The 13,922-nt window shown below is 38.4% G+C and overlaps 1 protein-coding gene across 7 annotated transcripts in view; it reads left to right on the forward strand.

Annotated features, from left to right (window-relative positions):
• Positions 1–13,922, forward strand: part of RAD50 (RAD50 double strand break repair protein) — a 97,326-nt gene that overhangs the window by 55,483 nt on the left and 27,921 nt on the right. For all 7 annotated transcript variants that reach the window (XR_010114322.1, XR_010114323.1, XM_063612407.1 and 4 more), the window contains exons 14-20: positions 23–212; positions 638–764; positions 1,518–1,711; positions 5,623–5,733; positions 6,125–6,217; positions 6,292–6,405; positions 13,039–13,166. Coding sequence is in view for 5 of the 7 variants with exons in the window: in XM_063612407.1 (XP_063468477.1) it covers positions 23–212; positions 638–764; positions 1,518–1,711; positions 5,623–5,733; positions 6,125–6,217; positions 6,292–6,405; positions 13,039–13,166 (957 nt within the window). In the remaining 2 variants the exon portion in view is untranslated. The remainder of the gene's footprint in view (positions 1–22; positions 213–637; positions 765–1,517; positions 1,712–5,622; positions 5,734–6,124; positions 6,218–6,291; positions 6,406–13,038; positions 13,167–13,922) is intronic.

The following is a 13,922-nucleotide window of genomic DNA, read 5'->3' on the forward strand; positions in this document are numbered from 1 at the left end:
TTTAATTGTGTTTTCTATTCAGGCAAAGCATAATTGATTTGAAGGAGAAGGAAATACCAGAATTAAGAAACAAACTGCAGAATGTCAATAGAGACATACAGCGCCTAAAGAACGACATAGAAGAACAAGAAACACTCTTGGGTACAATAATGCCTGAAGAAGAAAGTGCTAAAGTATGCCTGACAGATGTTACAATTATGGAGAGGTTCCAGGTAAGTTTATTGTAGTTTAAGGCAGAATAAAACTTGTTCCATGGTGGCTTGAATTTGAAGTGTGAGAGTTAAAAATAGTAGCTAGTATTCAGGTACAGGTTGTGTTTAGAATTTCCCATCCTGAATTTCAGATACCCTCAGGGAGCAACTGCTTAGTTTACATCCCTGGGTTTAAACTTTTTAATTCATAAATTTAAAAATTAAGACAGTTCTGTTTTTCATCTTTAGTCAGCTTCCTTTTGTTTACATCATTTGACCTGCTGATAATTAATTTCACTTTTATCCTATTAAACTTTGCTAAAATTGTATCTGGAAATGGTTTATAAGTTTAGACTTAAAAAAAAATGATAAGAGTAATTAATTTTTAAAGATTTTGAATAATGCAGTAAGTTTATTAAAGGAAATAATTTTATTATATTCTTAAGATGGAACTTAAAGATGTTGAAAGAAAAATTGCACAACAAGCAGCTAAGTTACAAGGAATAGACTTAGATCGAACTGTCCAACAAGTCAACCAGGAGAAACAAGAGAAACAGCACAAGTTAGACACAGGTAATACAGTCTGTGTCCTTCTGTACTCAAAGAGACTTCGACATTGCGAGCACATGCCCTTTACAGTCAATTTTATATCTGTTACATGGACAACGAAGTTCCTTCCAGTCCACAGTATATTCGCTTTTTTTTTCTGAAAAGCATCACTTCTCTTTGTTCTCTTTGCACAACAGATTTTGAATAGTAGGAGAGTATCAAATAAGCTGTATTCTTTTTTCTTTTTTTTTTTTAGGATAGAGTTTTACTCTTGTCGCCCAGGCTGGAGTGCAGTGGTGCAATCTCGGCTCACTGCAACCTCCGCCGCCCGGGTTCAAGTGATTCTCCTGCCTCACCCTCCTGAGTAGCTGGGGTTACAGGCACACATCACTACGCCCAGCTAATTTTTGTATTTTTTAATAGAGATGGGGTTTCACTGTGTTTGTCAGGCTGATCTCGAACTCCTGACCTCAGGTGATCCACCTGCCTCAGCCTCCCAAAGTGCTGGGATTACAAGTGTGAGCCAGCGCGCCTGGCCATGAGCTGTATTCTTTCTCATTCATACCTGCCCTGTGAGCTTTCCCTGTGAGTGGCCAGCAGGGGACATCAAGCTGATTTGAGAGCTAGCAGGGTTCTCATTTTATTTTTGTTGCAGTGGGTGGGGCCCACAGAAACAGCATTTGTGGATTCCATAGATGGATAAAAATGGGAAGAATGATACAAATAGTATTTTCTATGCCCTTACATTAATTACTGTGATAATATGTTTTTGTGTAGTTTCTAGTAAGATTGAATTGAATCGTAAGCTTATACAAGACCAGCAGGAACAGATTCAGCATCTAAAAAGTACAACAAATGAGCTAAAATCTGAGAAACTTCAGATATCCACTAATTTGCAACGTCGTCAGCAACTAGAGGAGCAGTCTGTGGAATTATCCACTGAAGTTCAGTCTTTGTACAGAGAGATAAAGGTAAGAATATCCATACATGTTTTTTGTAAAATTATTTTAATTTATTCTTTTTTTATTTTTGTTTTTATTTTTTGAGATAGTCTCACTCTCTCGCCCAGGCTGGAGTGCAGTAGCATGATCTCGGCTCACTGCAACCTCCATCACCTGGGTTCAAGCGATTCTTCTGCCTCAGCCTCCTGAGTAGCTGGGATTACAGGCGTGCACCACCATGCCTGGCTAATTTTTGTACTTTTAGTAGAGATAGGTTTTCGCCATTGGACATGCTGGTCTCAAACTCCTGAACTAAGGTGATCCGCCTACCTTGGCCTCCCAAAGTGCTGGGATTACAGGCGTGAGCCACCATGCCCCGCCCTATTCTTCTTTTTTAGAGACAGAGTCTTCATCAGTCTCCCAAGCTGGAATGCAGTGGTACAGTCACAGCTCACTCACTGCAGCCTCGACCTCCTGAGCTCAAGCAATCCTCCTGCCTCAGCCTTTCAAGTAGTTGGGACTACAGGCACACCTCACCACGCCTGGCTAATTTTTAAAATTTTTGTAGAGACAGGGTCTCACTATGTTGTTCAGGCTGGTCTCAAACTCTTGGCCTCAAGCAATGCAGCCTTGGCCTCCCAAAATTACAGGCATACATCACCTCACCCAGCCTATGTTTCTTTAATATGAAATGCTCTTTATTAGTGTAATGGCCAGAACTTTCAGCACCTAGTCGCACTTATTCTAAAATTGACCACATAATTGGAAGTAAAACACTCTCAGCAAATGCAGAAGAACAGAAATCATAACAAACGGTCTCTCGGACCACAGTGCAATCAAATTAGAACTCAGGATTAAGAAACTCACTCAAAACCGCACAACTACAGGGAAACTGAACAACCTGCTCCCGAATGACTGCTGGTTAAATAACGAAATGAAGGCAGAAATAAAGATGTTCTTTGGGCCGGGCGCGGTGGCTCACGCTTGTAATCCCAGCACTTTGGGAGGCCGAGGTGGGCGGATCACGAGGTCAGAAGATCGAGACCACGGTGAAACCCCGTCTCTACTAAAAATACAAAAAATTAGCCAGGCGTGGTGGCGGGCGCCTGTAGTCCCAGCTACTCGGAGAGGCTGAGGCAGGAGAATGGCATGAACCCAGGAGGCGGAGCTTGCAGTGAGCCGAGATCGCGCCACTGCACTCCAACCTGGGTGACAAGAGCGAGACTCCGTCTCAAAAAAAAAAAAAAAAAAGATGTTCTTTGAAACCAATGAGAACAAAGATACTATGTACCAGAATCTCTGAGACACATTTAAAGCACCGTGTAGAGGGAAATTTATAGCACTAAGTGCCCACAAGAGAAAGCAGGAAAGATCTAAATTTGACACCTTAACATAAAAATTAAAAGAACTAGAGAAGCAAGAGCAAACAAATTCAAAAGCTAGCAGAAGACAAGAAATAACTAAGATTAGAGCAGAACTGAAGGAGATACAGACACGAAAACCTTTCAAAAAAATCAATGAATCCAGGAACTGGTTTTTTAAAAAGATCAATAAAATAGACCGCTAGCAAGACTAATACAGAAGAAAAGAGAGAAGAATCAAATAGACGTAATAAAAAAATGATAAAAGGGATATCACCACCGATCCCACAGAAATACAAACTACCATCAGGGAATACTATAAACATCTCTACGCAAATAAACTAGAAAATCTAGAATAAATGGATAAATTCCCGGATACATACACCCTCCCAAGTCTAATCCAGGAAGAAGTCAGATCTCCAAATGGACCAACAAGTTCTGAAATTGAGGCAGTAATTAATAGCCTGCCAACCAAAAAAAGTCCAGGACCAGACAGATTCACAGCCGAATTCTACCAGAGGTACAAAGAGGAGCTGGTACCATTCCCTCTGAAACTATTCCAAATAATAGAAAAAGAGGGAATCCTCCCTAACTCATTTTATAAGGCCAGCATCATCGTGATACCAAAACCTGGCAGAGACACAACAAAAAAAGAAAATTTCAGGCCAATATCCCTGGTGAACATCGATGCAAAAATCCTCAGTAAAATACTGGCAAACCAAATCCAGCAGCACGTCAAAAAGCTTATCTACCACGATCAAGTCGGCTTTATTCCTGGGATGCAAGGCTGGTTCAACATATGCAAATCAATAAATGTAATCCATCACATGAACAGAACCAAAGACAAAAACCATATGATTATCCCAACAGATGGAGAAAAGGCCTTTGATAAAATTCAACACCGCTTCATGCTAAAAGCTCTCAATAAACTAGATATCAACGGAACGTATTTCAAAATAATAAGAGCTATTTATGACAAACCTACAGCCAATATCATACTAAATGGGCAAAAACTGGAAGCATTCCCTTTGAAAACCAGCTATTATGAGGATCAAATGAAAATGGTATAATAATTCTTTGTGTGGTTCCTAAGTGATAGAGCTCGTACTAATAAGTAAAGATTTCTGGAAGATAAGGAAGAACTGGCTGCCTGGTTAAGTAGTAAATGTTATTGGAGGTGGTCAGGTGATGGTTGGTTAATTCTGTATAAGGATTCCTGCTGGTACAGGAGGTTTGTCTTATCTGCAGATCCTTTATCTATGGCGGACACTCTCAGTCATAGCACTCTTTCCATTTGATTCCAGATGTGGTTTCAGAATCCTTACCAATACAGTGAGCAGGCACTCAGTTGCCACTGGAATGCATTTGACATCCCTTATATAGATTAATCACATCTAAGACTCAACCAGTTAGAAACAATCTTACCTAGGTTTATATAATTATGCATACTCATTCAATAAGCACTAAGTGTATTACTGAATAATTACTATAAATTTTTATTTCTTAAATTTTAGATTACAAAATATCAGAGGTTCAGAATATAATATAAAATAGTACTTACATCTGTATAATTTTTTACTGTTTATAAGGCACTTTGACATTGAACCATTCAGTGCCTCAGCAACCCTATTTAGATAATGAAATCTCTTTATAGAAAAAGAAATTGAGATTTACAAATGTGTCATGAGTGCCTAAGTTTATGCAGCTAATAGGAAGCAGAGTTGATTTTCTGATAGATCTTCTGACACTGAAGGCATTTGACTTCCTAACACACCATACCACTTCCCAGTATGATAAAATAGACCTATATTGAAGTAATTACTAAATAATTTTATCTACCTCTATAGATTGACTCAGTACTTCAGAATCTTAAAGTGCTTGAGGACCATTGTTTTGAACTGTGGTTATCATATAACTATGTTGTAGATTTAGTGTTACAAGGCTAAATAATGGGGACTTCTATTTAGTAAAATAGTTTATTACTTGAAAGCCCGTTCCTTCCAGAATAGATGTGGAGACACCAACATTAGTTTAACATATGCTTTTATTACCATAAAATATCTGCATAGCCTTAGCAGGCTAAGCTTAAGGACAGAAGTGTTTTTACCATCATATTTTCATCTGAAAAAGAAAAGTCAGGACTGAATGAGCTTTCCTATTCTTTGATCATGCAGCAGTGACAGGGGCACCTATAAAATCATAAAGACTCATGCTTGAAGCCACACACTAATATAATTGGGAGCACATGGCCTAGATTAAGAATCAAATTAGTGGTTGATGCAGTATAGCATGCGTAGTGGTTAAGAGTGTGAACTCTGGAGCTGGACTGGGTTAAAATCTTGGCTGCTTCATTTATTGGCTGTTGTGACCCTGGACAAGTCATTCTCTGTGTCTGTTTGCTCATTTGAAATATAGGACTGAAAATGATGGTACTGTCGTCATAGGGTCATTGAAAGGAGCAAATGAGTTGACTTTTAGAGCCTGGCACATAGAAAGTGCTTTTATTAAGACTGTGAAGTCTGACACCTAAAGTAAGATAATGGAATATTATATAATACTTTATCTTTTTTATATTTTTAGGATGCTAAAGAGCAGGTAAGCCCTTTGGAAACAACATTGGAAAAGTTCCAGCAAGAAAAAGAAGAATTAATCAACAAAAAAAATACAAGCAACAAAATAGCACAGGATAAAGTAAGATTTCATTTATGTATTTACTTATCAAATATCTGTATTAAACTTATGTTCATAGCACCATGTTAGACACTTATTTCACATGAAATTAAATAGCATAAGATAAATAGTATTTTCAGATTCATGGTGTAATTTTGACATTAGAAATCCTTGATAGAACAAGGATTCCATGTAAATTATTTTGCTGCTTGATCTAAAATAGAAGTTAAGAATTGAGACTAATTAATCAATTCCTATAGGTGAGAAAGGTACTTGTCTGCGATCATAAAATTCAGTAGTGGTGGAAACTGGAACCCAAGGTTCATAACTTCCCAGCCAGTGTTTTACTGTGCTCTCCTGTTATGTGCCCTTAAATACAACCAGTGTAAATTTAATGAATATTTTTCTACAGCTGAATGATATTAAAGAGAAGGTTAAAAATATTCATGGCTATATGAAAGACATTGAGAATTATATTCAAGATGGGAAAGACGACTATAAGAAGGTAATTTAAAACTTAAAATTATGTATTTGATTGTATTTTTATTTCATGTGCTTAAAGAATTTTCTTTTTTGTAGCAAAAAGAAACTGAACTTAATAAAGTAATAGCTCAACTAAGTGAATGCGAGAAACACAAAGAAAAGATAAATGAAGATAGGAGAATCATGAGACAAGATATTGATACACAGAAGGTAGGTCTGTTTTGCTTATGGTATCACTTACACCTATGACATTCTTTTCTATAGTTTTATTTTCAATAGAAGATCCATTGAATAGAAATGCAAAAAGGAAAGAGGCCAAGCATGGTGGCTCACACCTGTAATCCCTACACTTTGGGAGGCCGAGGCGGGTGGATCACTTGAGGCCAGGAGTTCAAGACCAGCCTGGCCAACACAGTGAAACCCTGTCTGTACTAAAAATACAAAAATTAGCCGGCCGTGGTGGCGCGCACCTGTAGTCCCAGCTACTCGGGAAGCTGAGGCATGAGAATCACCTGAACCTGGGAGGCAGAGGTTGCAGTGAGCTGCGATTGCACCACCGCACTCTAGCCTGGGTGACAGAGCGAGACTCTGTCTCTAAAAAGAAATGCAAAAAGTAAAGAAAAATAATTCCAATAACATTCTTATTTCATTTATTTTTTATTTTTATTTTCAGTAAAAGACTCGTGGTAAAAGTTCGAACATAAAGGCATAAAACTAAAAGTGTTCCTCCCCTTCTCCTAATTCTCAATCTTACTTCTACATGTCATTAACTGTTACACTTATTTGTTCTTAAGTTTTTTATTCATACACCAGCAGATAGATAGGTAAATTTAGGGGTGTGTGTGTGCGTGTGTGTGTGTGTGTGTGTGTGTGTATATATGTATATTTACTTTTATGGATGGGGTCGTATCATATTATTCTGTACTTTTTTTCACTTAACATAATTTGATTTTACATATCAACTCAGATATATCACATTCTTTTTAATTATTATAAAATAGTCCATTTTGTGTATATACCAGCACTTACTCAGACTGATTTCATTTCCTTATCACAAACTGTGTGACAGTGAACATCTTTAACATATGTTTGTATCTTTTCTTATTCTAACATATCCTTATGTAGCATAAATTCACAGAAGACGGATTAAGGTTTAATAATCTTGAAAGTTATCTGTAAGGAAAATATATATTAGGTCATTTTCCAGTTGATTCCTGTATCATTTATTTTCTCTATTAAAGAAATTAATTTCTACAGTACAGTCAAAATCTTATCAAGAAGCCATCATCACATGCTTTATGCAAGCATGGTAGTTAATGCCTTTAAAAACTATACCATTTCTCTGTTCTTACTGTTTTAAACAAAATTTACTATTTGAATTCCTTAACCACTCGGTTATAAGTGGTTGCTAAAAATCATTTGGAAGATTAGTTACATTAGTTTTCTGCTGGGTCTCTTTCTGTAGCACCAAGAATTTCAAATATATGAAGTATCAGTCAAAGGGAGATCAAATCTCTGCCTGGCCTAATACATATTGAATAACTATAAATTTATGATGCATATATAACAAAATAATTGTCACTAGCTTTTATGTAGTTGCCTATATAAAAATCACAATCTGTAAATTTGCAGCAGCTCACTGTATATATATACGAAATTGTTAAGATTAATGGTCTAAGACCCCTTTTAAGTTGATGGTCTAAACTTAGTGGATCTGATGGTATTAGTTTACTTTGTAACCTTCCTTGTTCTATATACAATAGAGCAAAGATAATTGTATTTCAAATTAATGGGAAAACAAGGCAGTGTAGAAATAAGGGCAAGAAAGTAATGAAACCAGGAGAGAAGTGTATAAAAAGTATGCATGAAGTCTGATGTGCTTGCTAAAGATTCTAGTAGTCAAATAAAGAGAGGAGGCCAGGCGCAGTGACTCACGCCTGTAATCCCAGCACTTTGGGAGGCCAAGGCAGACGGATCACCTGAGGTCAGGAGTTCAAGACTAGCCTGGCCAACATGGTAAAACCCCATCTCTACTGAAAATAGAAAAATCAGCCGGGTGTGGTGACACGCGCCTGTAATCCCAGCTGCTCAGGAGGCTGAGGCAGGAGAATCGCTTGAACCTTGGAGGCAGAGATTGCAGTGAGCCGAGATCACGCCATTGCACTTCAGCCTGGGTGACAAGAATGAAACTCAGTCTCAAAAAAAAAAACAAAAAACAAAAACGGCCGGGCGTGGTGGCTTACGCCTGTAATGCCAGCACTTTGGGAGGCCGAGGCGGGCAGATCACGAGGTCAGGAGATCGAGACCATCCTGGCTAACACGCTGAAACCCCATCTCTACTAAAAAATACAAAAAAATTAGCCAGGTGTGGTGGTGGGCGCTTGTAGTCCCAGCTACTCAGGAGGGTGAGGCAGGAGAATGGCTTGAACCTGGGAGGCGGAGCTTGCAGTGAGCCGAGATCGCACCACTGCACTCCAGCCTGGGTGACAGAGCCAGACTCTGTCTTAAAAAAAAAAATAAGAGAGGAAGTCACAATTAGTCAAGATTCACATTGTGTCAATGCTAAAAGAAAACCAGTTTCCTGTACTGACTACAGGAAAATGTCTCTATTCATAGAAAGGAAGACATGTGTAGTCTTCAACAGACTTCACAGGGCTTTAAAAAAAATACAGTGTATCTCAGCATCATTATTCCTTGATATAGCTATGTTCTGTAGAGGGTGGTATGATTGAAGCCTGAAGTAAATGTTAATGTTTAGAAAGCAAAGGTTCTTAGCTAGGGGCACCTGTAAATCATCTGAGTTTTTCCACTTCTAGGTATAGAACTAAGAAAATTGAAAACATATGTTCCCACAACAACTTGTACAAGAATGCTCATAGCAGCATTATTTCTAATAGTCAAAATATGGACACATCCAAATGGCCATCAACTGATGAGCAGATAAACAAAATGTGGTATAGCCATACAATGGAATATTATTCAGCCATAAAAAGGATACATGCTACAACATGAATGAACCCTTGAAACATGCGAAGCAAAAGAAGCCAGTCACAAAAGGTCACGTAATATACGATTCCACTTATAGTAAATGTACAGATTAGGTAAATCCAGTGACAGCAGATTAATGTTTCCAGGGGGCTAGAGGTGAGGAAGGAATAGAGTGACTGCTGTTGAATATGAGATTTCCTTTTGGGATGATCAAATGCTCTGGAATTGGATAGTGGTGATGGCTGTATAACCTTTGTAAATAAACTAAAACTATTAAACTAAAACGTTTAAATAGTGAATTTTGTGGAATATTAATTACATCTCAGTTTTTAAAAAATCACTTAGGTTATTAAAAATACATGTGTTGGCCGGGCACAGTGCTCATGCCTGTAATCCTAGCACTTTGGGAGGCTGAGGCAGGCAGATTGCTTGAGCCTGGGAGTTCCAGACTATCCTGGGCAATATGGCGAAACCCCATCTCTACAAAAAAATTAGCCAGGTGTGATGGTGCACACCTGTAGTCCCAGCTACTCAGGAGGCTGAGGTGGGAGGATTGCTTGAGCTGGGGAGTTCAAGGCTGCAGTGAGCCCTTACTACGCCACTGCACTCCAGCCTGGGCAACAGAGCAAGACCCTGTCTCAAAAAAATATATATATGTCTATGTCTCCAATCCCCACCAGTAAATCAGAATCTTGGGGGTTTGCGCAGAGACGTGTGTTTTGTTGAAATTCCGTAGAGGTTCCAATATATCCCTTTAGCTGTCAATAACTGAGCCAGCACTGGATGGACTGCATAGCTTTCAGGCAGTCTTCTGAAGTGGTGTTATTCCCAGCCAGATTTCTGGTGGGCATTGGACTGTAATCTGTTCAGCATGCCACTCTCTCACAGGTATCTAGAATGCAGCTAATTTTTATGTTTCCATAGGTGACCAGCTGCATGCATTAACTATCATCTGAGTTGAATGATTGGGGTTAATATTTAAGAGCTGAGGAGCCTCACAGTCACTTATTTACATACTGATTTAAGCCCTGCTAAATTTAGTCCACAGAATAAAATAGTTTGGAAACTTAACTGGCTTTCTCAGTTTTCAGATGAAGGAATATGTGAAGAGAACTGTAGGTGACCTGACTTGCCCACGGTCACAAAAAGTAGTAACAGGTAGAACTGGACCCTACACTGTCAAATTTCTAGTAGAATGGAAAAACAGTTGTGGTATACTATAACTGCATCTGATTTTTTTTTCCCTTCCTTTCTCTAATACTTTATATTTTGTAGACTATAATTGGAATTCTCAGTGCTTACAGTACAAAGGACAGATTTGACCCAAAAGGCATTTTATTAGCAATTATTGAGTCAGGCACTATACTGATTATATACACTCATTCCTTTCCTCTTCACAATAATTCTTTTTTTTTTTTTTTTTTTAGTTAGATGGAGTCTGAGATGGAGTCTTGCTCTCTCACCCAGGCTGGGGTGCAGTGGCACAATCTCGGCTCACTGCAACCTTCTCCTCCCGGGTTCAAGTGATTCTCCTGCCTCAACCTGCCGAGTACCTGGGGCTACAGGCGAGCGCCACCAGGCCTGGCTAGTTTTTGTATTTTTAGTAGAGGTGGGGTTTCACTATGTTGGCCAGGATGATCTCGAACTCCTGACCTCAAGTAATCCATCTGCCTTGGCCTCCCAAAGTGCTGGGATTACAGGTATGAGCCACTGCGCCTGGCCACACAATAGTTCTTTATGATAGATAGTATTATTATTGACCATGTTATAAGCAAACTGAGGTTCAGAGAATGTAAACTAATTTGCCCAAAGTTATCCAGTTTAAAAGTAATAACACTGTGATTTGAGCCTAGATATATCTGACTTCAAAGCATTATACTCTTGATGTGGTATATACTGTCTTTCAAAACTAGAAGAATAATGGAAGCTGACCTAAAAGAAAGAAATGCCTAGCTTTCTGGTAACCATGCAGGTAGACAGACCAGCAACAATATTTTGTGCCAAAAATCAATCTCATGTAAAAATGTGATAGCACTTTAAAGAATCCTTTCATGCAATCGTGAAAGCAAATTCAAATGTTCTGGGATATTAGATGAAAGTAAGCAGTAGCACATTCCCTTGTTCCTAATAAGGAATAACAAGCATAGTACCCCATAGTAGAATCTTGGTAAGTCACAGCAGCTACAGTGGTACATTAGATTGCTTTAGCAACAAAGGACATTTATAACCATGTCATTTTAGTCACCTTTAACTGCCTATAATAATGCCTTTAGTAGATATGTATTCAGTTGTCTCAGTATCTCTGGGGAGGAATTGGTTCCAGGACCCCCGATACAACAGATACCGAAATCCAGGATGCTCAAGTCCCTTATATAAAATGGCATATCTAGTGTTGCATATAGCCTATCCATATCCTCTGATATACTTTAATCTCTAGATTGCTTTTGATATTAATATGTAAATGATATGTAGTTTTTATATTGTATTATTTTAAGTTTGTATTTTTTTATTGTACTATTACTTTTTTTTTTCCCCAATATTTTTGATCCATGGTTAGTTGAATCCATAGATGTGGACCCTGTGGATAAATTGTATGTTTATATTATTTCCAGGAAAAATGAAAGTAGCCTTACTTTCTGACTGTTAAAAAAGAAAAAAAAAACTCTAAAAATAGTCACACATAGATGGGCAGGATTGGATATGAACATTAAGCATGTGAGAGAAATCCTTGATTTCCCTCTCTCATCTACCAGTCCCTGGCCTTTACTGTTGGTGCAAGATATTGCCCCAGGTCTGTCCATCTCTCTCACTTCCCATGTCACTGAGTTTAGCTTAGCTGCAAGGGCTATTGCAGGAGGGTCCCAGCTCCCTCTTTGAGAAATCCTTACTCCAAACTCAGGATAAGTTTTCTACACACATGATTTGTGGGCCAAATCACCCTTCTTTCTGCAGGAAATTTTTTTTTTCTAAATTCCAAAGAATCAACTTACAAACTGTTTTCTAATGATTGTCTCTTGACAACATAGTTCATTTTAATCACCAGGAAAACCACTGAAATAATTTTGTTGTTGCTGCTGCTAAGTGTGATTGAGTCTCTTTTGAAGGACAAAATTACTCAACAAGAACAGCCAATTTTTTGAAATTTCATTTCAGTGGCTAAGAAAGTACCAAGTTCATAGATATATGCTACTATTGTGGCACTTCTTACTGCCTTGAGTGATTATTATTTGTCAACCTAAAGGTAGAAGTTGTAGGTAACATATACCTAACAGGTTCTGATGGTCTTGGTACATGTTGGGAGACAGAACTAGGAAGAAAAAGTTGGGGAAGACTTCAGTAGTACTATTGATCTCTTATAATCTTTTAGGTCAGTGGGCTTTATCATGGGGTTCCTATGCAAAATGATCCACTGGGGATGTAGATATTAAAATATCTAGTTATATTTTTAATTTCACCATTTAAAATGTCTGTTTTGTATGTCTTTAAGTGAACAACATTTCATAGCATTTTTACTAAGTATTTTAATACTTTATAAGTAAGTAAGTACACAGATATATGCTCAAATCATTATGAGACTCCCCATCAAACAGTAGACCTGGTTTTTAGATTATGGTTGTGAAAGAACAGTAAAAGCTGCGCTACAGGAGGTATTACACTTGTGACTGTGGATGGGGATGGACCATCCAGATTGCCCCAGACCTGTAGATTCCTTCACACTGGCTTATTCTCCCTCTGTTGAATTTCGTATGATTCTAAGTAAGACAGAAATGGCACTTGCTGTCACCAGTTGCCTGTTATGGATTTCATGTTAGTAACTTGGTTATTTTTGTTAACTAATTTAATGTTTACCTTTAGATACAAGAAAGGTGGCTACAAGATAACCTTACTTTAAGAAAAAGAAATGAGGAACTAAAAGAAGTTGAAGAAGAAAGAAAACAACATTTGAAGGAAATGGGTCAAATGCAGGTTTTGCAAATGAAAAGGTATGCTTTTACAATAATCTTCGATTTAAATAAACATCTTTATTACTGAAATGTGAAGAATATTAAATACCTGTTTTAAAAGAATTTTAGCCTCAGCCTGGTATCCTTTGAGAGTTACTAGAAGGTGAACAGTGTTTTGATACAATTATATTTCATGGCATTAAGAACTTTATTACTGAAGAAGTGATATAGAATTGGTAATCACACTGTAGTGATGGGCCTTAGTTATTCAGTGTTGAACATGCTTAGTCCCCACACATCTGCTAGCCTGCTGCACAGAATAGTGGTACTAAGCATAAAGAATATGGAGCTGTGGACCTTGCCTGGGTCAGAGCTTGTACAGTCTATAATATTGTCAATGGAGTTGTTGCCAGAGTGATTTATCCACAGAGATTCATTCTAGATTTTCTCATTTGTAATTGTGTGTCCACCAGAGCATTTCTTTTGAAAGATGAGCCTCGGGCCGGGCGCGGTGGCTCACGCTTGTAATCGCAGCACTTTGGGAGGCCGAGGCGGGCAGATCACGAGGTCAGGAGATTGAGACCACGGTGAAACCCCGTCTCTCCTAAAAATACAAAAAATTCGCCGGTTGTGGTGGCGGGCGCCTGTAGTCCCAGCTACTCAGAGAGGCTGAGGCAGGAGAATGGCGTGAACCTGGGAGGCGGATCTTGCAGTGAGCCGAGATTGCGCCACTCCACTCCAGCCTGGGCGACAGAGCGAGACTCCGTCTCAAAAAGACAAAAAAGAAAGATGAGC

The sequence above is a fragment of the Symphalangus syndactylus genome, chromosome 11 (genome assembly GCF_028878055.3).
Source record: "Symphalangus syndactylus isolate Jambi chromosome 11, NHGRI_mSymSyn1-v2.1_pri, whole genome shotgun sequence".
NCBI classification, from domain to species: Eukaryota; Metazoa; Chordata; class Mammalia; order Primates; family Hylobatidae; genus Symphalangus; species Symphalangus syndactylus.